The sequence below is a fragment of the Octopus bimaculoides genome, chromosome 11 (genome assembly GCF_046866305.1).
Source record: "Octopus bimaculoides isolate indiv1 chromosome 11, ASM4686630v1, whole genome shotgun sequence".
NCBI classification, from domain to species: Eukaryota; Metazoa; Mollusca; class Cephalopoda; order Octopoda; family Octopodidae; genus Octopus; species Octopus bimaculoides.
This window is the reverse complement of record NC_142938.1, coordinates 41,271,743-41,296,461: the sequence shown is the minus strand read 5'-3', so window position 1 is coordinate 41,296,461 and position 24,719 is coordinate 41,271,743. Positions and strand designations below refer to the sequence as shown.

The following is a 24,719-nucleotide window of genomic DNA, read 5'->3' as shown; positions in this document are numbered from 1 at the left end:
AACAGCATGTTTCATTTGGGCCTAAAAACAGGTGTTGCCTTTTCTTTCGCTGTGATCTTTGCTTTTGTTTTAGCACAACAGCCTAAACCTTCCAAAAACACATTTGGAAACAATTTTTTAATTTTCTATCTCAGTTCTTTGACTTCATTCATTTTAACTGTGCCAACTACATTTTCACAGAGAACACTAATGGGAGTATCCCACATTTTAAATAACTCCATGCGTTCTGTACCAAATAGGTTTAGTGATTTTTTTCAACACAAATGATTGTCCTTTTCATTTCACCTCAAAAAGTTACATTGCAAATACATTCGCCAATGAAATATAGTTTCTTTCATGTAACACCATATGTTACTTGATTTGATTTAAATAATTTCAGCTTACTGATTTGTCTCCATGTTTCTTCATTTATGATAGTGATGTCACATTTATGATAGTGATGTCTAATTGTATTTTGATACTAGTGGTTTCAATTCTCACCTTGATGAATTTTCTGTTCATTGTACAAATTTTTTTCTCTGATGACTAATTTTTTATTTTCTCTCATTTGATCCTAGTTCTGCAGTGCGATTTAATGTGTTTTGTGTTTCCACAATGAAAACACTTCACTCTTTTGAACAGACACTCTTTTCTTAGGTGCCTACCACCACATGCCATATATGGGTTTATCTCCTGATGTATATCATGTTTTTTGTGAAACACTTTATCCATCTTCTGTCTTTTTCACGCTGGTTTTATCTGTAAACAGTCTCTGCATTGGATTTCTTCTGTGTCATGTCTTACTTTTAATATCATATTGCACTCTTTTGATAGTTTCTGGTTCATTTCCAGCTTTGCAAAAATTTTTGTTTTGACTTCTGTGTCCTTTTTAGCAGTAAGTTCCTGAGCAAAAATCAGGCACATGAATAAGACTGGAGTTAGTTTATCCAGTTTAAATCTCTCGCACTCTCTGTTCTCTCTACCTGCATATGTGGTTCCCATTGCAGAGCTTTCAAATTTCCAGAAGCTGCTTTTTTAAAGGGAAAATTACTATGCTTTCTTTTTTCCTCCCTTAATCTGTAGTTGCATTGCAAAAGTTTTGGACTATGTTTCCTTCCTGTTCTGTTGGATGGCTTCTATAGATATAACATGGAGTTTGAAATAAACTTAGGGAAGGGACTATCTGTTTTTCTGCATTTGATTTAGATGATAATGATCACTATTTTAAATAAAACAGTATATGCCACCACACATCAACATTTTCAACTTGGAGTGGTTGTGACCAGGTTTGCCAAACGTATTTTGAAGAAAGTACCAGATTTAGCAAAAAAAATAAGTACCAAATTTTGCTCGAAAAGTGCCAAAATTTTTATTTGTAATATTTTGCCTATAAATCAACTGAAATGCATAATTTATATTATTTATAATATACAAGGCTTTATTTTAAAGTAACCTACACATATTCAATGTACTTACTTTATAATTAGAAGATTGCATCATCAACAGGGTGAGGTTCCTCTTTGTAACGATGTCCTTGCCCTTCTTTTAATTTAGCACAAAGCTCTGCATTGGGTGTATAAGTTGTGCAGTTTACATCATGAAAAAGACTTTTTGAATGTAACCAAGCATTAATTGTTTGGGTATGCAGTTTAGACCTATTCTTGACTTTAATGTTATTTAGGACTGAAAATATTCTCTTGGCTGCAGTTGAAGAATGTGGTAATGATAGGAGCTGAAACATAAAGCATGATAGGACTGCATAAAAAGCTTCATCTCCAGATTTTTCCTTAGAAATTTCAAACCAATAATCTTCTGGTTTGGTAGCTTCAGTTTTGTCATTGTTATCTTGAAGTTTAAGTTCACTCCATTCTTTATTAAGAGCTTCAATCTGACTCTCCTGAACAATATTTGGAAATTTGCATGCCAGAGGAACAATTGAACTTGGACCATTGTAATCATGAATACTAACTGGGTCTAGTGCCTCTAGAAGCTTCAGGTTAAGGAAGAAATCATATGCAAAGAAGTGCTGAAAAATTTCCTTTACAAGGCACACATAAAAATTTTATGTTTTTGCATGAAATTATCTCAATTCATTTGTACTAATAGATGAAACTTCCTTTATGTAGATGCTTTCAGCTTTTGCTCCTCTGTAAATTTCAATTATGGGAAGATACACTAATGGATCATTGATATTAATTTCATGTAGCTCTTTATTTTTAACAATTTCTTTTTTAACAAAATTGCCAAGTATTCATTTAACAGTACATTTAATAGAATTGTGCAGTTTGTGCATTCTATAGCTTTCTGATTGGAAATCTAAGTTCAACTTAATAATATCTGGCAAAATATATGCTAAAGATGCATAATACATTTCTGTGATTGGATTTGTTAATGAGTTCAGCACATTTGAAGCTGCACTGTTGTTATCTTCAGTAGCAGCAGTAATAAAGAATAACACTAGAGCAGGCCACTGTTCTAGTATTCTTTTGACAACTTGTTCTAAAGATAACTTTCTTTTATTAGCCACACAGGGCTGCACACAGAGGAACAAATACAACTGTAGAGCTTTTCTTTAAAAAAAAAAAAAAAAAAAATCCAATCAAAAGGGATTGGTAGGGGCAGAAAAAAAAAAAAAAGTGGGTATCGTATATCACAGAAAATGTCAATTGTGTAAAATGGGGTAACATTAGGTTTATCCATGGAGAGAAAAGCCTACGGAAAAGATCATGGTAACCTCAGCAGGGAATAGACACATGAGAGTGAAGTGCTCTCTCTCTCTCTCTTTTTAAAAAATTTTTTTTTCTCGATTTTTAGGATCATGCTCAAAGAGGTATCGTCACTCGCACGCACCATCTTTGCTACATTCACCCACCTTTTAATGAAACTTTCACGAGACAAAAACTGTCTCTCTATTCTCACCTTCCTTTTCAAGTGATACTTGAAAAAGTTGATGAGCGATTGGCCAGAGAGGTAAGTTTTCGTCTCTAATCCTTTCGCTCGGGTCCACCACACACATTCTTTCACCATGGCCACCAGTATGATGAACACTGCCTTGCCTTCCCTGTTGAGGGACGGTGGTGGAGCAATTTGCACAATAGACTCGGCTGACAGGCGGACTCGTCCCACATGTGACAGCAGCTGTTCGGCATAAGCCCACAGGTCGGAAATCTTTGGACACTGCACGAGTGCGTGCAGAACGGTTTCGTCGCTCTGACCACATCTCGGGCAGGTCGGTCCGGTGTGTCTCGAACCGTGCCTGTACACCTTATCCCGGACGGGTAATGCTTCTCAATAGCACTGCCAGGCTAGGGATCTCTGGTGGTTGTCCATAGGTCCCAGCCTGAAAGTTGTCCTGAACAGGCGGGTCAGGTGTTCCTCGTCGTTGCACCTCCCCTCCACTAAACCTCTATAGAACGCTTTTGTGGAATCAAAGTTGCACAAGATTGATCCCGGACGGCAGAGTTGCTTGAGAGCAACGCGACACTCATGGTGCCATTCGCCGAGCCTAGGTCTCTGTTTAATCCACGACTGCAGTTCGGCTAAGGAGATGAGCTGCGGGAAAGCACGCCGCACAAACGGCGACCACACCTGTTCACCGTCGTCTATGAAACGCCGGAGATGTCGCAGTCTCAGCGCATGTCTGTGCATCATCAACCACGGCATACCCAGCCCTCCATTTAGCAGCTGTTGACAGCAAATGGATCGCCTAACCATCGGAACGCTTCCCTTCCACAAGAAGCGGAAGAGTATGCGTTCCAGTTTGGTGATGGTAGGGTCGGGACAAGGCACGACAGTCAGACGGTATTCGATGACGGATGCTATGTACGCGTTCGCCACCTCCACCCGACCTTTTAGGGATAGCTTCTTCTCAGTCCATTGCCGGGTGAGAGTGACCACCCTAGTCGTTATTTCGCCCCAGTTCTTCTCCATTTGGAGGTCCGGACCGAACCAGACTGCAACTTACATGTAATAATTTATGAGGATTTGTTTGAATAAATGCCTGAAATTCTTCATATTCCTGCAGTCTCTTTGGGCTATTTGAGAGGAATGAATATATGCTTCTAGCAAGTTCTAAGCATGAAGTTAATTCTGAACACGCCTTTGATGTACAGATATGCATAGAGTGACAGACACAACCCTGAATAAAGAGAGAGGGAACTTTGTTCTTTAGTAATGCCTGCACACTTCCCTTCTGTCCCATCATTACACTAGCATTGTCACTGGCAAATCCTCTCAAATTTTCAAAGGGAATGTTATGTAAGGTGAAGAATCTTTCAATAGAGGAAAAAATTCCATTAGCAGAGCAATCCTTGGCTTCCAAAAGAATCAAACAACTATCAATAATTTTTTTGAGTGCTGCAATCATAAAATCTAGCTAACAGAACAAGCTGGTTTTTTTGTACTTACATCAGTAGTTTCATCAACAATTAATAAAAACTTGCACTCTTAACTGTTTAATGAGGTTTTCAAAGTAATAAGGGCCTAAAACATTTTATATATTTGAGTAGCTTTGGTTCTTGCACATTTGATATCTTTAACTATTTTGGAATCAGGACATGCATTTTGAATTAGTCCAGGTAAATGATCCATAAGTCTCACTGGTAAGTTATGTTTTGCAGCTGCTATGTTTGTAATATGAACAGAAGTTGTACACTGCAAAAATTCGGTCAGTTTTCTACTTTTAATTTCTGAATTAACATTTTTAATATGCTGTTGTGTTTGAGGAGAGTCATTCTCTTTTAGTGCCTTATAGTGCTTCAACACACGAACTCACATAAAGAATCTTACAAACCAAATCCAAAAACAAAATTTTTAATATGTTAAAACAAAAATACATATAAGGAAAACCTTATCTTTATTGTAGAATTCACCTTATAAAGTCAGCAATTGTTTCTATTGGATAAATATATATAGATATAAAAATGATATTTGGATCTACTTGTTATACATGAGGAATTACCTTGGATGCGTATTCTACTTACATTTACTGGTGTCTGGTTGTTGGATATAGTTAACCAAATTTGTTTAAAACTGAGTGCTTTGAATTTTTTAATCTCTTTTTTCTTACACACACACACACACACACACACACACACACACATATATATATATATATAGAGAGAGAGAGAGAGATTTCCCCAGGGCTAGACATGTTTTTCACAGATTAGAATCAAACAACAGTACCTGCATGACAGTGATGTATGTTTACAATCATCAAGTGACATCAAGACAAGAGTACACATAAACACACACAATGCATACATGTGTATGTGTATGTGTGTGTGTCAGTCAGGCTTCTTTCAGTTTTCCTCTTCCAAATCCACTCACAAGGCTTTGGTCAGGTGAAAGCTATAGTGGAAGACATTTGCCCAAGATGTTGCACAGTAGAACTGAACCCAAGACCACACAACTGGAAAGCAATCTTCTTGACTACACAGCTATGCCTACCCCTATCTCTGAAATACACATTTTTCAACTACTGAGACCATAGTGATTTATTTGGTACAGAAATATAAAGTGAGTGGGGATTATAATTAACTGAAATATTTAATGAAATTAACACCTTGTCTCTTTCACAAAATTTCAAGTACTAGTGTGCCTAAAATGTATAATACTGGGTAGTAAAGAAATGAAAGTATTGAAAATTGTGGATTTGGTTTAATTAAGTAAAATCTATTTCAAGTACACTGGTAATTTATGAAATCCACAAAGGAGTTGAGAAAATGACTGGACATCAAGGGTACTGACTACTATGGATGTGTAATGTGAAAAAAATGTGGTTAATGAATGAAAACTTAAAGCTCTAGATTAAAATTAAAAACTCAGAAAATAGTTTAAAATCCACTTGGTAATATGGAGTCTCATGAATAAGAAGATACAGGCACAAAACTCTGTGTAAAATGTTGTGTTGTCCACTTATCTATATTTGATTGTTTTCTATCACCAGGATGAAAAGTCAGAATGATGAACTAAAATCATTGAAATCAGAAAATACTTTGTTAATAAATGAGAATACCAAGGTATATGAAGAACTGAATAAAATGAAGGAGATGGTATGTAAAAAGTTGGGGGGAGAGGAAGTGATAATTGGATGATTTATACACTGACATTTTAATTGAAATATCACTTATTATTTTTCTCTGGCTTTCTCTATTTCTCTGTCTATTTTTCTCACATTCATCATTGATTCCACTATTTCTGCATCTCCCTTTTTCCTCTCCCCCACTCAAACCCTCTTAGTTTCTCTCTTGCTGCATTTCACTACTTTTTTCCTCCTCCTCCTCCTTCTATACTAATGTTGCCACTTCTACTATAATTATAAGTACCAACTGTTCCTTTATTTTACTCTGAACTACTTCCTTTCGCATGACATAAGAGGCAGGTAGATAGGTACTACTGTATTAATTATAGATATGTTTATATAAGATATATATATATATATATATATATACCCACACACAGGGTGCAGTGAATAAACTGTTGTCTAAATTACGCAAAAATGAAAATAACACTGACAACTCATTTTAAAAGATATATTTCCCAAGATTACATAAAAGTATCTTGAAATACTAAAGAGCAAATTTATTCAATAAAATTGTCATTGACTTGAACCATGGCCTCCAGAGGACTTCGGAACTTCCTGTAACTCTTCTGGTCTGTCTCCTTGTTTAAGTTGGTAAATGTTGCCATAATCCTTGCCTTCAGTTTCTCTTTCGTGTTATGAGGAGTTTTGTTGGTCTCTCACTCAACTATGCCTGACACATAATAATCAAGGGGGTTGCAGTCTGGGGAGTTAGGTGGCCAGATGTTAGGAGTGATGTGGTCACAGAAATTGTCTGGCAGCCATGACTGGGTTCTCCTTGTATGGTATGGTACAGAATCCTGTTGCCAGACATAGGGTCTTCCAGCAGACACCCTTTTAACTCAAGGCAACACTATCTCCTCCAAGCACTTGATGTAGGCCTCCATGTTGAGTCTAAGGCCATGTGGGAAGATGAATGGAGGCATAACATTGCCATCACTCCAAACGTCATGATGTTGACTGGATGTTTGATTTTTATCACTCTCAGTACATGTCTTCAGACTGAGGTGCAAACACTCTGAAATTATCATATTAGAGCTTCTGGTTCGAATACCAAGCAGTACAGCATGTTGTTTCCAAATTTCTGGCAGAGTGAATTGCCTCATGGTGCTGTTTTTCTCACAGATGGTGCCCAACTTCTATACTGCATAGTTCACAAAATCAAAAACAAACAATGTGCATGCACGAAATTAAAAACATAAAATGGTGCCAATTTACCCATCACACCCTGTGTGTATGTGTGTGTGTGTATATATGTGTTTATATATTTGTGTGTATGCATATATATATATTGGGTCATCCCATAAATAATGTGATTTTTATATACTTTTATTTTTCAAATTTAAGATAAACAAAGTTCTTTTTTAATCTAAAATATACTCTCCTTCATTTTCTGCAATGCTTTTCCATGTATCTGGTAGATTTGCAAGGCCCCTATTTCAAAATTCACTTGTCCGTGGTGAAAAATACTTCTCCAGTACTGTTCTGACCTCATCTACAGAATTAATATTTTGTCCATCCAAATGATTTTGAAGACTGCAGAATAAATGATAATCAGATGGGGTGATGTCTGGCAAATATGGTGGGTGGGGCATCGTTTCCCATTCAAACTGCTCCAGCCTTTAGAATATCATCCTAGCTACATGTGGCCGAGCATTATCCTGATGGAAGAACACCTTTTGTCTTGAAAGATGGTCATTTTTCTTCTAGCACTCACTTAAGTTGCTCAAGCTGCTTGCAGTAGATCTCCTTTGTTATTGTTTGGTTTGGATTTAAAAGTTCAAAGTGGACTAAACCTTTCATATCCTACCAAACAGATAACAACACTTTATGTGGATGAAGACCTTCTTTAGCCTGAGGTGTTGGTGTTTCTCCTTTCCCTACCTACTGTTTATGGCACTTGACATTTTTATAGAGAAAGCATTTCTCATCACCAGTAACTATTCGGCCCAAAAAAGGTCCAGCAAAGAAGAGCACATGTTTACTCTGTGCATACGATTAGACAGGAACCCATTAACCCAACTTGCTAACTTTTCTGATGGCATACAGGTATTGATGAATGGTTGAATGACCAAATCCAAGCTTTTCTACTAGTTCCTAACAGTTATGATGTGAATTTTTTCACCAGAGTTTGCAGGATGTCCTCATCAAGCTCTACAGATGTCTCAGGATGAGGCTCGTCTTCTAGGCTGTAGTATCCAGCTCAGAATCTCTGGAACCCCCATTGACACTGGCTTATACTTATTGTCCAATCTCCATATCCTGCATTAATATTCCTTGCACATTCTGTTGCATCATTGCCTTTATTGAACTCATAAAGCAAAATATGCTGAATATGCTCCTTTGTCTCTTCCATTATAGCTTTGAAAAAATAACTGTTAAAAGTGAACTACACTCTTCAAAACTTACACTAAGAATAAGGACATGGTAAAATTACTACCTGTTTTTATAGCAAATTGTTGCAGGTAATTTATACCCATCCCACCCTGACTTTTAGTTCATCCAATTGAAAAAATTGCGTTATTTATTGGATGACCCCATATATATATATATATATATATATATATATATATATATATATATATATATATAGTCAACTGATGAGATCCAGACATTCTCAGTATAGAAGACAGTAGCTCTCAAGATTCTGATGTCTTTACAGGGGATCAATTCCACAGGGTAAATGGCTATAAGAGGGATCAAGTTGAGCAAATATGGAAGCAAATATGCAAATATGCAAATAAATGAAATATATTAAATATAACTGTTTGGGTATGAAATACAAAATATGTGTCTATGTATACATGTCAAACGAGAGAAAGCAACAAGTGAAGACTTTCAGACGATGAATATTCAAGTATAAATGTATAGATATTTGGTTCTTGGTAATTGAACTCCTGGTAATTTCACTCCCGATATTTTGGCTCCAGTAATTTGACCTCTAGTAATTTGACTGCCAGTCAATTTCACTCCTAATATTAGAAAAAAAAATGAATAAAACATTGCAATTCATTATTATTGTTATTATTATTGTTGGTGTTGATGATGATGATTTACGGCATGGGTTCCCAACCTGGTCCATGTGGACCACTAGGTAGTCCACAGGAAAATTCAGATGGTCTGTGGAAAATTTTCTGTGGTCCACCTGAAGAATTAAAATTTTTCCGTGCACGCACATGTTGCGTTAACAAAATATGCCTCATTGCATATGTGTAAGCATATGCAAGTGCACTCATTGCCTATTGGATGATTAGCTGTCTAATCATACATGGATGCGTACCAGACAGGTACAGACACGTACAATCAGATCCACATTTGCACACATTAAAAACACACAAAAAGTTGTGTTCTCAGACGGTCAATGTGATCGTGTTTTCTACCGGACTTTTGAATTGAGGATTACTAATGAAACTACAGTGCTTACAGCTCACCTAACATATCATATTACCTCTCCAGGTACAAACATTTTTATGCAAGTGTTAGTCTAATTGTAATCTGTAGAAATTTTGCTGTCAGTGATATGGAAAAATGTTCCCTTAATTCTCTGTCCACCGACTCAGAAAAAAGTTTCTGTAGACAATATCACGAAGATTATATCAAATATGGTTTTGTATCCAGTGTAGATCTTTTTTACCACAGTGTATTATCTGCTCAAAAATATTAACTAATAACTCAATGAAACCCTCAAAATTATATCATCTACAAAAATATCCATCCTGGTTTATTTGGCAAGCCAAAGGAGTACTTTGAAAAATACCATTGCAAAAAAAAAATGTCTCATTTTCATCGCTCAAAAGTTTCCTCATCTATACTAATAACCATTCTGGTCTGGCAGGTGTCCTATAACATTTTGCTCATGATAGCAAAATGGGGTCGCCCACATACCATTGCCAAAGATCTGATTAGGCCCACCATACTTGAAGTATATAAAGTTGCTGATGTGCCAAACAGTGCCTTAGTTTTAGGAAAGTATTCTACTTTCAAACAACACTGTATCTTCCTGCATTTGTGAAATGGCTGAAGATGTCGAATCCATAGTTGTAGAAGACTTGAGACACTGCAGATTCTTGTTGACAGTGGATGACAGCACTTTTAACAACAAATGTGTTGTCCTTGCCTTTGCTTGCTATGTGAAAGGTACCACAATTTGTGAAAACCTACTCTTTATGAAAACCATACTGAAAAGCATGGGAGAGATGATCTACAATGCAGTCATGGATTATCTTACTAAAAATGGCATTGATCCCCTCAACCTCATATCAATATGCACTGACGGAACACCATCTATGATTGGCAAATCCCAGGGTTTTGTTGCCAGATGGATAGAATTTAATCCCGTCTTCACAATTCATTGTGTTCTCTATCAAGAAGACCTGATAGCAAAAAGAACCAGAAATAATATACTTTCTGAAACCCTAGACTTAATTGCTTCCTCAGTAAAAAAAAATCAAAAGATCTGCTCATCAAGACAGGCATTTTCAGTTGTATTTGACAGATATATGCTGGCTATCAATGGGAAGTTGTCCCGGACGTTTTGTGTCACTTTTCGGTAAAGTCATAGAGTTTCTTCAACAGACTGATCCAACTATGACAGCATCACTTTCTCAGAAAAAACCTGTAATATTTTATTTACATGATATCTTTCAAAAACTTAATGACCTCAATATTTCTTTACAAAAGCAAACATCAACATTGTATGAGCCAGACACTTGATAAGGGCGTTTGTGAATAAACTCATTCTTTGGAAACTTCAAATTGAAGATCATAACTTTCTGCAGTTCATAAACTTAAAAACTGTTGTGGTAGATAACGACTTGCACAAATATATAATCGGACATCTATCTTTCTTTCATGAAAACTTCAATATTTGTTTTGAAGATCTTTTGGTTTTAAATATCCTAATTTTTGTGGACTCTCTTTACACAATGTCTATGAATGATATACTTGTTCAACCAGAATGTGTTCAGATGGAGCTATGTGAGGCGACGGTAGATGATAATCTGCGCAAATCATCTGAAAACAACTGGGTCAAGGCTTGATTGAATCATTCTCACGAATATCCAAAGCTGTTTGTACAAGTTGAGCCTTTTATTATAAATCTCCCAATATCCTACTTGGCTGAAAAGGGATTTTCCCTTGTCCTCCCTTGTTCAGGAAGCAGCAGAAGCATTTGAACCTCAATAACAATGCTGATTTGAGAATTTGCTTGAGCTGAAAAGAGCCAAGGATTTCTCAGCTTGTGGATAAAAAGCAAGCCCAAGGGTCTCACTGAAGGTTTCTTGACATTTTTCCTGACAACTTGTTGCTGACATTTTTAAGTTAATTCAATTTGTTATATTCCCTCAAACATTTACACAACCTTTTGTACTGATCCCAACTTCATTCCTCACATTTTTTAAAATTTACCCTTCACATTATTATATTTTAACTGTACAGCTTATTTTTTTAATAAAAGGGGGTGTTTCCCACGACTCAGTAACCTTTTCTATTCAATTCTATCAAATAAAGCTTCCTTGAGAATCATATGCATTTGCAAGTTGGCTTTGTTATTGGTGTTCTCAGTTATTTGTTCTCTGTGATGTCACAAGAACGAAAAAGGAACTTTCATTGCAAAGTGAAAATGATACTAATATTTATGAGTAGTAGTTCTTTTATAATAAATTAAAAATTTGAGGTGGTCCACAATGGAAAATGGTTGAGAACCCCTGATTTACAGGATAATTCAGTTAACTGAAAGTATCATTTAAGTCACCTATTTGGTTGTTTATTTGCAGAGTAATTTAGTTAACTGAAAGTATATTTTCAGTCATCCATTCAGGTGTTTTATTTAAATAGGTTATACATGATGAAGCTTATACCATAATTAAGCACATCGGTGAACATCATCATAGTTCGTGTGCTTCAAAACCCAAAGTTTATGAAACTTTAGCGGACCTAAAGGCACAGTAGCTGCTTCCCAGGAATCTTCTTGCTCATTAAATGTGACTGCTTATGAAAAGCTTAATGAAAATGAAATGGCTCATATACCCTCCTCTTTGTGTGTAAGTCACAATATAAGCAACTGGCATCAAGCAAAAGTATGTGCCCCTCCAATTCCTCAGTCAATTTGGCTATGAGATACCTAATGAATACAAGTTCCTTGATAGTGGCAAACTTTTCTTGCAGTTTGATAGTGGTGAAACTGATGTAGACAGATTACTTGTGTTTGCAACTTATAAAGGGCATGACTTAGTGAATGTAAAACACTGGGCAGGTGATAGAACTTTTAAGTGCTTCCCAACTGTATTTCATCAGTTGTACAAGTGGGTTCATTCAGTATTCTGCGATTGTTTGCATTACTTCCAAACAAAAATCAAGAAACTTACACCTGCCTCTTTAATAAGCTAATTGAATTACATAAGGACTGAGCCCTGAAAACATTATGATGTATTTTGAAAAAGCTATTATTAGAATTTTATCTATTTCCTAGTGCTTCTATCTCATGTTGTCTTTTTCATCTATCTCAGAACATATACAAAAAAAGTATGTGAATTTGGCTTTAAGGAAAGATACCATCATATTAATGAGCTTAGCATTAAAATCAGATGTTTTTCAGCACTGGCTTTTCTTCCTCTCAATGATTGACAGATTTGAAGAGCTTGTAGAAGACAGCAATCTTCCTCAAGAACTTGTGTCCTACTTTAAATTATCATGTGTAGGATGCATGCAAGGTAGAGGAATTAGACAACGAAGAACTTCTCCTTTGCTTCCTATTGAAAGTTGGAATGTCTGCTTTCGAACAGAATCAGATATGTCTTGCACTAATAACCATTTAGAGGTATTACAATGCCCTACAAAGTTCTTTAACTTGCGCACATCCGAATATATGGAAATTAATTACTGCATTGAAAAGGGAAGAACACTTGGCACAGCTAAGAAAGGTTGAATTTGATCAAGGTGAGATATGTGAGACCAAAAAAAGTATAAAAAGATAAACAAATGGCTGCAGATAATTATTGAGTAACATAGTCCCGAAAATAAGATGGATTTTTTTTTATAAGCAATAGCTCATAACCGTCATCATTATTGAAGCTTTTAATAATATTTTTATGTTTTACTGTACTTTTTATTTTATCTTTATCCAACATTTTTTTTTTTTTTTCTAATATCAGAAGTGAAATTGACTGGCAGTCAAATTACCGGGGTTCAAATTACTGGAGTCAAAATATTGGGAGTGAAATTACCAAGAGTCAAATTACTGGTTACCAGATATTTATATTAATAGATCCAACTTACACAGTACAAGCAACAGACAAAATTAAAGGGGAGGAATTAAGGTGTTATAAGTCCAATAGCTATTTCTGGGGGCTTGGTGAACCATCATAATGTTGGTAGGTGTAATTCATCACAATATGCAAGCTGTAATGGAAACAATCAACATTGGATAAATTGAACCTCTGTCATCAGGCTAGAAAAGATCTTAACATATACAGATATATGTATGTATGTATGTATGTATATACAGGGTGCGTAAGATATTTGAGGACAGATTTATGTTTATAAAAAAATAGATATATAATAACAAATAATAATTTTATTTATCAAAAATGCTATGAGGATAAAAATAAACCTTCTTTTCTATAATGTCATTCAACAACTGATTTTATATGAGATCTAAATTATTTACATGCTCGAATCAAGTGATCCTCATTCATGTTGGACATTACTCTGACTATGACAACTTTCAAAGAATCTATGGTGTTATGGGCATGTTCATTGACAATGCTCCACATGTAATAGTCCAATGGATTGAGATCTGGGGAATTAGGAGGCCAAATGTTAGGGATTATGTGATCATGAAAATTTTCAGCCATCCATTCCTGTGTTACTAGAGGCATGTGTGATAGTGCAGAGTCTTACTGAACACACATATGGCCTTCCATTACATACACTGTCTATTCAGGGCTTAACAATTATTTCCAGGACCTCAATGTAGGTGGCAGAGTTAACTCTAAGGCCTTGTAGAAAGAAGTAAGGAGGAATCACATGTCCTTCATTACTGACAACCCCTAAAACCATGAAAGATGCAGGAAATTTTGTATGCATAACACTTGGAACTTCAGAAGGGTCTGCCTATAACCATCTGTCATTTCTTCTGTTAACTTTTTGATCTTGGTCAAAGTTTTTCATTTGAGAAAAACCAAATCAAATCTTCTGCTGGATTTTTCAGTTTGTTTAAAAGCCTTTTAGATCTGATGTAGTGATTTTCTTTTGCTTTTTCTGACAAATTGACCTTTCTTCATCATATAAGACTTATATTTGATGTCTTTGACTGTTCCTTCTGACACATGGTGATCTTTTGCAATTGATCTCATGGACTTCCTGGGATTGTAATCAATGGTTTATTGAACTTGCTGGATAAATTCAGCTGTTCTGATGATTTCAGAGCATTTAGAATGCTTTGTAGACAAAAATCTGGCAACTTTTAAAAATCAAGATGTTTTTAAATCTCTATGCTCAGTCTTTACAATCACAATAACAGCATGCTTCTTCATTTCTTGAGTAAGCTGAGGGTCTGCCGTTATTATTTTCTGAAAGATTATACAGTTAGCAAAAAAATGCAGCAATGACCCCCAAAAGTTATGTCCTCAAATACCTTACACACCCTGTGCATATATATATATGTATATATATACATATATATATATATATGTATATATATATATATATATATATATACATATATATATATATATATACATCTGTGTGAAAAGGTTGAATAATATTTTGTCCTTTAATCTGAAGGATTCCAAAAATGATTTCTAATATTGATTCTTCATATTTTGCTGGTACCTTACTGGCATAAGTTTGTAAATATGAAAATAAAACTTGTGTATGGTGAGTTATGTGAATTTATGGAAAGAAATCCCATAAAACTCAACAAATTTGTTAAAAATGGAGAAGAGAAGATGTTAAAATTTAAGAGAATTTTAATTCATGCAAACGATTGCTTCGAACAGCAATATTAAAATCATGCAAATTCATGGTTGAATAGAAATAATTAAATTAATTATATATCACTGTTCTCCTCAGTGCAAGAAGTATAAACAAAAAATTATTACAAAGGACTTGATAAAGGAAATAGCAGAGAATGATTTCAGATATTCATATTTATCCTTATGAGAAAGAAAGAAGAAATGTGAGTCTAGTTAGGTATAAACTAAAACTAAGGCAACTAATGGTTATTTGAAAATATATGTGAGAAAGGGTTTATGAGAAGTTCCCTCTATAGAAGAGTAAGGAGATAAGTAATTCTAACTCCAAATAAGTCATGTATATAAAGGAAGTTACATAGAAAAGTCCAATTGCAATGACGTAAATGCAAATTTACCCCAGCCTGATATACTGAAACAGCTGTAAACTTACTCTAATATACTCTCATCTTAATTAATTAATTAAATAATAGCTTTATAACACCAAACATCCACTTCTCATTGTTATTTATTTCTCCATTTTCTTATCGTCTTTATATGTATATATACATATATATATGTAAAAAAATATATATATATATCCAAGAAAGTTAGGGGTTGTGAATTTAGCTCACTAAGGGATAATGTCTATCCAATATACTGCTGGAAGAATACCCAATTATTATTACACTAGTGTTTTTTCATTGCATTACCAAGTGCAATAAATGGGTGCAGGTAAAAAGATATTTTACCATTAATTTATATAGCAATAAGAAAATGAAGGGGAATATGTGGTATTCATCAACTTGCAGAGATTGTATTGTGTCAATTTATTTAATAAGATCCATAAAGTTAATATCTAGAATCTGTATGATATAGAGTGTAAATGGACTATGTACCGGAATAATGTATAAGTTTGAAGCGTGCATAGAAAAACAATAAGATCGATAGGGGAAATTTATTACGTGTGTATGTATGTATATATACAATATATATAGATAATATGATAATATATATAGAGATAGATAGATAGATAAATATATATATATATATAACTTTTATAAGTAATATTCTAAAAGAATATATAATTGAACTTATGTTGAGTGCTCAATTATCTTGAGCAAATAAATGTGTATATATGTGATTTTATATTATTAATTCATCAATAATATATTTAGGAAATCAATATTTAGTATTTCAAAAGATATATATCCAACATAACATGGTAGCATAATAAATTTAAAAGTTTAAAACATAAAAATAAAAATACGGAATATAAATATTGATACATATAAAAATCTAAAAATAGATAAATATATGTTTAAATATATATGCGTATAAAAATTTTATGTGTAAATAAGCATGAATATTATAAATTCTAAAATATAAAATATAAATATAAAATATAAAGAAGCCTAAGGTTAAAAGAATAAAATAAAATATCTTACGATCGTTTCACTGATATTACTACAATCGCAAAGTGATCTAAAGATCATCTTATTGTTAGTAATTCCGTTCTAAAAAAATATGTCCTTTACAAGGAAATTGCAAAAGATTAAATATAATATATAAATGCATCGTAACAATAAATAATAACTCACATAAAATGGTATACATAGGAAGCTCTATTAATTTTAAACAAAGATACCTGGCACATATACATTCATTTAAACCAAATATAAATAATAATACAACCTCACTAGCTACATATATATATACAAAAACTTAATAAAAATAAAATTAATTATAAACTAGACTGGTCAATAATGGATTCCGCTACACCATACACACATAAATCAAAATATTGTCGTTTATGCACAATAGAATCGCTGAATATATTATTATATAAACTAGATAACTTAATAAATAATAGATTAGATGCGATAACATCATGCAAACATAGATATTATAAAACTTTCAAATATTATAATAAATCCAAAAATAAGGTAAAATAAAAAAACCCGTTTGTATTCTTAAGAACTTATCTATATAAAAAGCGCACATATTTGGGTGTACATACATATATTTATATATACATGAATATAGGGAAACATTAGAGATATATATGCATGTTAAACGTAGAGATTTAGTGGGGGAATTCTAATGATAACAATTTACAATTAATGAATTAAAAATGAATGATGAGAGTTTGAATTCGGATTCCAATATATTACTTCGGAAAAAAAAAAAAAAAAAAAAAAAAAAAAGTGAAATCGAATTTAAAATGGAATCTTCTAACAAAAACTATTTATTTGCAACTTTCGGAAATCTACTAAATTTAAATTTCAATGTTAAATACTCGCGGTGGACAAACTTTCAAAATTGAATCGGATTTACAAGATTACCAACACCTATAATTATAAAATTACCAACACCTATAATAACAAGATGAAATTCGCCGAGATCTTCTATATTTTAAAAAAATATACCAATTTTTATATAAATAAATGTTCAATAATCGAAACTTCAACAAAGGAGAAAACGAACAAATTTTATAAGAAGGACAGTATATATTATAAGAAGGACAGTATATATTATTATTTCTAATTTTTAGTATTTTTAATTTTAATATTTCAAAAACTTTAATAATATATAGGTATATAAAGGGTTCTTAATGCATCTCTGAAGAACGGAATTACTAACAATAAGATGATCTTTAGATCACTTTGCGATTGTAGTAATATCAGTGAAACGATCGTAAGATATTTTATTTTATTCTTTTAACCTTAGGCTTCTTTATATTTTATATTTATATTTTATATTTTAGAATTTATAATATTCATGCTTATTTACACATAAAATTTTTATACGCATATATATTTAAACATATATTTATTTATTTTTAGATTTTTATATGTATCGATATTTATATTCCGTATTTTTATTTTTATGTTTTAAACTTTTAAATTTATTATGCTACCATGTTATGTTGGATATATATCTTTTGAAATACTAAATATTGATTTCCTAAATAGATTATTGATGAATTAATAATATAAAATCACATATATACACATATATATATATATATATATATATATATATATATATATATATATAGAAGTAATGGTTATTGCCAATTAAACATGACTTTTCCGTAGGAACTGACATTACTACCATTTTAACCCTAGTGTATATTGGGTGCAGATATAACCAGTTGGAGGAGGCGTCCTCCTGGGGTTAAAATGGTAGTAACATTGGTTCCTACTGAGCAGTCATGCTTAAGGGATGATAACCATTACTTCTCAGTATAGTTACTACTTTCATCTCTTATAGATATTTCCTAACTAGCTAACTGGCTTGTTGCAAGATCAGTGACTGGGTGTCACTTATTTACTATATATTGTGAGCTGGAGTAAACTACTGCTATCTCTAGCAGTCAAGTGTCTACCACCAAGATTGAGCACAAAGGGCTCAAAACTGTACAGTCTGCCAGTCTATAAGCTGGAAGATTGTAGGGGTTCACTCCCCTGCTTGCAATATAAATCAGGTGCAGATTGCATCGAATAACCAGCTGGAGGAGGTGTCATCCTGGGGTTAAAATGGTAGCAACATCAGTTCCTACTGAACAGCCATGTTTAAGTAGCAATAACCATTACTTCTCTGTATAATTAATGCTTTCATCTCTTATAGAGATTTTCTAACTAGCTAATTGAATATATATATATATATATATGGATGGAAGAATTTACGAAAAAAACAACAAATGGATGTATTAGTTTTACGCTCGGGAATAGAGAAAGTCTTTGACGTTTCAAGCCTACGCTCTTCAACTGAAAGGAACACAGAAAGAAATAAGGAGAGAAACAAGGAGAAAAAAAGATATAAATGTAGTGGTCAGCGATCTTTCATGGCGAATGCCGGACAGAAGGATCACACAGGAGAGCTAAGAAAAAAGGGGAGATAACAAAGAAGTGGTGAACCCAAGTCGAGAAGCTGTGTGTGTGTGAGAGAATGCTGGTGATCTTAACGTATGTATGTGTGTATGTAGGTGTGAAGGTGTGGGGAAGGGAATTGGTCAGTGCTAGTGTGTGCGTGGTGGTGTGTTGTGAAGTGATGTGTTGTGTGATATGGTGTAGTGTGGTGTGATGTGAGGGTGTTGGGAGGTGGGGAAGGGGGAGGTGAGAGTGGGGAAAGCATGGGTGGAGTGTGGGTTAGGCTGAGGGTGGGGGTAGATATATAAATAAATATCTTACAGTGCAGTCAGTTATGGTTATATGTTATATGATTTTTTTAAATGCATATCTCAAGATTTCAGATAAGCAGCATATTATTGAAAAGCTGACGGAAGATCTTGAATCATTTTATGCAAAAGAATCAAATTGGAAACAGACTGAAGCAAAATACAAATCAGAACAACAACAGCAAGTAAATCCTACTCCAATACATGTAGAACTTTCTAACGTAAGAATTGAGCTGGCTGTAATATTGAAGGTCAGTGAGTTTAGGCGGGTGGATTTTTGAAAACAAAATGTGTATTTTATTTAACAATGATTGTATTATTGAGACAAAAAATATTATTTTTGATTTGTGATGGCAGCATGGAAGACATAAGCTAGCCATTCAGAACTGCATTAAGATTATCAACTTCACATAAACATTTTTTTTTGTTTGTTTACTTGTTTCAGTCATTTGACTGCAGCCATGCTGGAGTACCGCCTTAAAGGTTTCAGTTGAATACATTGACCCCAGAACTCTTTTTTTTAAGTCTAGTACTAATTCTATCAGTCTGTTTTGCTGAACTGCTAAATTACAGGGATGTAAACACACTAATACCAGTTGTCAAGCAGTGGAGTGGGGGACATACAAACACACACACACTTATACATACACATGACAGGCTTCTTTTAGTTTCTGTCTACCAAATATAATCACAAAGCTTTGGTCAGCCTGAGGCTATAGTAGAAGACATTTGCCCAAGTTGCTACACAGTGGGACTGAACCCAGAATAATGTAGCTGGAAAGCAACCTTCTTACCACACAGCCAAATCTGTGCCTATTTGTAATATGGTTTCAAAATTTTCATTACTTGAAACTGTGACTGGAAATTCTACTGCATATCGTATTTTTGATTTATTTTCTTCAAATTCTTTGCATATAAGGATTCCCTGCTAACATATATTTAACCCTTTAGTATTCAGATTGCTCTGTCAAATGTAATGCTCATTTATTCATATTGTTTTTAATTAATCTTGCATTATCCTATAGCTTTGTGATTTGGATGATCTGAATGTTGTTTTCAGAAAGTCATTGTAGGATTGGTGCGAGAGGCTGCATCTGGCCTGTTTGGACTTAAAACAGGTAGAAAATTTTAGCCGATTCAAATACTAAAGGGTTAATAGATATGAAAATGTATTTGTATGATTGTCATAGATGTGGCTGTGTGCTCCCCAACCACCTGATATCAGATTCAGTTCCACCTTGTGGTATCTTGGGCAAATGTCTTCTATTATAGACCTAGGCCAACTGAAGCCTTGGAAGAGAATTAAGTAGCTGGTAACTGAAATAAGACAGTCATGTGTGTGTGACTGTGTGGTAAGTAGGTTGCTTACCAACCACATGGTTCCAGGTTCATTCCCACTGCGTGGCACCTTGGGTAAGTGTCTTCTACTATAGCCTCGGGCTGACCAAAGCCTTGTGAGTGGATTTGGTAGATGGAAACTGAAAGAAGCCCATCGTATATATATATATATATATATATATATATATATGTATTTGTATGTATATGTTTGTGTGTCTGTGTTTGTCTCCCCAACATCACTTGACAACCGATGGTGGTGTGTTTACGTCCCCGTAACTTAGCAGTTCGGCATAAGAGATCGATAGAATAAGTACTAGGCTTCCAAGGAATAAGTCCTGGGCTCGATTTGCTCAACTAAAGGTGGTGCTCCAGCATGGCCGCAGTCAAATGACTGAAACAAGTAAAAGAGAAAAGAGATATATATATGTATGTATACATACATACATACATACATACATACATACATACATACATACACACACATATGTATGTGTATGTATATATACGTGTGTGTGTGTGTTTACATTTGTGTTCTAAAAGTTGCAAGCTACAAATGGTGTTGCTGTCACTGCTCTTGTCAACAAATCATTGATTTGTTTCATTCTTCCATAGATATGTGAAGTAAAAAAAAAAATCCATTACTTAAAAAAAAAGAAAAGCATGGATTAGTGATAGGATCCAATAATATATTCAACTCACTCATGTTAGCATGGAAAAATGGATGTAAAAATGAAAGGACAAATAACATACTCAAGCCAATATTGTATGGCTGGATACATATATTTTTGCTACTCTTGGAGTTCTCCCATTTTTAAAATTTAACAAGCAGACAATTGTGTGTCTTATATAAGAGTAAACATTATGTTTATACCAAAATTTGATCCTATTTTTCTCTAGTAAAGTATCCCAGTCATAGACATCAACAATTATTTAATGCTAACTTATAATGATTTTCTTTCTTTTTTTTTTTTAAGAAAATGGTTAATTTTGTGCAGAACTTGGAAAGGACTAGAGAAACTCAGAATAAGATGAAACAACCAAAACAACAAGAGATGCTGCTAGATTATGAAAATAGTTTGCTTGAAAAACAAGAGTTGGGACACCAACTTGAATGTGAACAAAGGCTTTGTGAAAACTTGAGAGAAAAGATAAAAGTGGGGTCTAAAGAAAATCAATCACTTATGAAAAAATTAAACCAACTTCAAAAGCTTTATAAAGGTTTGCAAAAGCAAAATGATATGCTAAACAACAAGTGCATCAAAACACAGGACCAACTTATTTTGAAAGAGAAGAAATGTACTGAATTTGAAAAGAAGCTTGCCAGAATGGCAGTAGAAAAATTGACTATGGAAAAACAATATGTAAATGAATTGGAGCAAACTCGACAAACTTTGTCTAAAGAGTTGAAAAAAAATATTGATCCATTTGAAAAACAAAATAAAGAAATAAAAATAAAAGCTGTCCAAGACTACAATGAAATGAAAAGAGACTTCACTTGCATAAATGGTAATTCTAGTTAAACATTTGTTAATAAGGTTTTTAGTATATTACACCTTTAACCCTTTTGTTACTATATTTCTGTTGAAATACACTGTCTCTATTTTATTAATTTTGAAATAATGAGAAATTTAGTTAAATAATTTTGTCATTGTTAAACTGACGTTTGGGACATAAATTAACATGAAATTTTGATGAAAGGTTTCAAGTTAGGTTACTTTAAAACTGTAATTTTGTATCACAGAACCAGGAGTGTGACCTCATATAGGTTCATCATCATCATCATTGTTTAACGTCCGCTTTCCATGCTGACATGGGTTGGACAACCACCTGAAAGCTGGTAAGCCATGGGGCTGCACTAGGTTCTAGTCCGATTTGGCAAGGTTTCTATGGAATGGAAAAAATTAAGAGGACCTATTTAAGTAAAAAAGAATGATTTGCATTTTTATAGCATTCATAGTTTAGCTTTCGTTCAATATTAATTTCCTCATGTCTCCATCTATGTTGTTTTTTTCTTCTTTTTATTATAGCTTCTTGCTGATCCTCTCTGATCCGTGCTCTATATCTGCACATTATTTTTGGGTCAGCTTGCAACCATGTTTCTTGTGAATCCAGGATTTAGGCTTAATTAACCCTTGTAAACAAATATCAATTTTTTAAGCGAACAGACGATAAATAGTTCCACTTATGCATATACAGTGGTCATTATAAAAAAATTAGTCCAATAAAAAAAATTATTTTTCAATATCATCACACCACCACCACCACCACTATCTGCTTCTCTCTCTCTTTCACTTTCTCTCTCTCTCTCTCAATATAACTGCTTTCCCTGTCTATTTCTCTCTATCTACCTTTCCCTTCAGCTAACTTTTTAACCGCATAATAAGTATTCCTTTTGCACCCTACCACACATTGTTAACTCTTCTCTCATTCTTTGCCTTTACCTTCAGCTGATCACATGACTATTTGGCCTAAGAGTAATAATATTAATCACCTTTCTTCTTTCTTCACTCCCCCCCCACTCTCTCTCACTCTAACTCCACCTCTCATTCACTCCCCCTCCACCTCTCTAACTAACTCATGTATAACAGGCAGACAAACAAGCAGATTATTATATAGACGAGTGGGACCCGTGGAAATTCCACAGAATGCAAACAAAATTAAGAGAAGCTATTTAAGAGAGAAAGGATGATTTTTATTTTTATATTGCTGTTATTTCACTTCTAGTCACAATAATATATCACATCATTTAAAAAATTTCCCTCTGCTAAGCACTTTATATTTCTCTCTTTCTCCCTACCTCTTCAACAAACTTTTTAGCCATGTAATTCCTCTCTTCATGTCTTTAGCATTTCTTTCTTTTCACCTCTCACTAACCACTTGAGTGACAGCATAATACATCAACTGGCTACAGGCTTTCTCACTCACTCTCACATTTCCTCTTCTGCTCTCTCACAAACTAAAGTATAAAGTGTGAACAAATAGGTAGAAGAATAATATAAATTTGATTCAATAAAAAAAAAAACCCACTTTTCACTACCACCACCACCAACAACACCACCACTCTACTCTGACAATACAAACATTATCTACCTCTCTCTCTCAATATAACTGTCTCCTGTGTCTAGCTCTTTCTATCTGCCTTTCTTTAACCTCACTACCAAAACATCACCCTCTGCTAAATATTGTATCCTAAACATATCTCTTTCCCTTTACTTCCCCACCTTACAGCACATTGTTAACACCTCTCTTTCCCTCTTTTCTCTCACTGTCTTTTTCTTTTGCTCTTCACTTCTCCCTTCAACTAACCATATTCGGCCTTATACATCTTTCTCTACTTCTTCACTTCTTACTTCTGTACTCACAATCCTTCCCCTCTCTCTCTCACTTTTACTCCACCTCTCATTCACTCCACTCCAACTATTTAAACTAGTTAAAGTATAATAGACAAACGAACAAGTAGATTATTATATAGATGTTGATAGGGTTTTTTAACATCAATATTTCCATGTTAGTATTAGCTGGATCATCTAGTAACTTTTCATAAGTTAGTGTGAACAGAAAGGGTATGAGTCTATGGGCTTCCTATACCTTTTGAAACAGGAATATCTTCACAACAGATTAATATCTAGTTTGGAATCTCAGAGTTTAATGTTTCAAAGGAAAACATAGACAAGAAGAGAGTTTTAGTAGAGTATGGTCTAGGATAAGGATTTAGCTAAATTATGTCTGTTGATGTGACATGGTGAAAGTTATAAAAGAAGTGGATATATTAAATGGGTTTAAGTGGGGAATATTTTAGAGTCGGTAACTTCAATCTGTTACAGTTCCAGAAAAATTAAAACTGTGATTCATCAGTGAGCCTAAAATCATATATTCATAAGCAAATGTTGGTTTTTTTTTTTTTGGGGGGGGGGGGTCCATTTTTAAAATATGATCCTGAATGTATCTATGTATACAAGAGCACCTGAAGTGTATGGATAGTATACTAGTCTAGTGAATGCAATTATTAAAGCATGGATTTTACTCATCATCATCATCATCATCATCATTTAATGTTTATCTCCTATGCTGGCATAAGTTAGATGGTTTGACAAAATCCAATGGGTCTGAGGACTGCATCATGCTCTGAAGGCAGTTTTGGCATGGCTTTTATGGCTGGATGCCTTTCCTAATGCCAACCAGTTTA

At 33.9% G+C, this 24,719-nt stretch overlaps 1 protein-coding gene across 5 annotated transcripts in view; it reads left to right on the top strand.

Annotated features, from left to right (window-relative positions):
* Positions 1 to 24,719, top strand: part of LOC106868476 (uncharacterized) — a 79,761-nt gene that overhangs the window by 39,594 nt on the left and 15,448 nt on the right. For all 5 annotated transcript variants that reach the window (XM_014913757.2, XM_089359855.1, XM_089359856.1 and 2 more), the window contains exons 12-14: positions 5,927 to 6,032; positions 19,264 to 19,446; positions 21,508 to 22,039. In XM_014913757.2, coding sequence (XP_014769243.2) covers positions 5,927 to 6,032; positions 19,264 to 19,446; positions 21,508 to 22,039 — 821 coding nt within the window. The remainder of the gene's footprint in view (positions 1 to 5,926; positions 6,033 to 19,263; positions 19,447 to 21,507; positions 22,040 to 24,719) is intronic.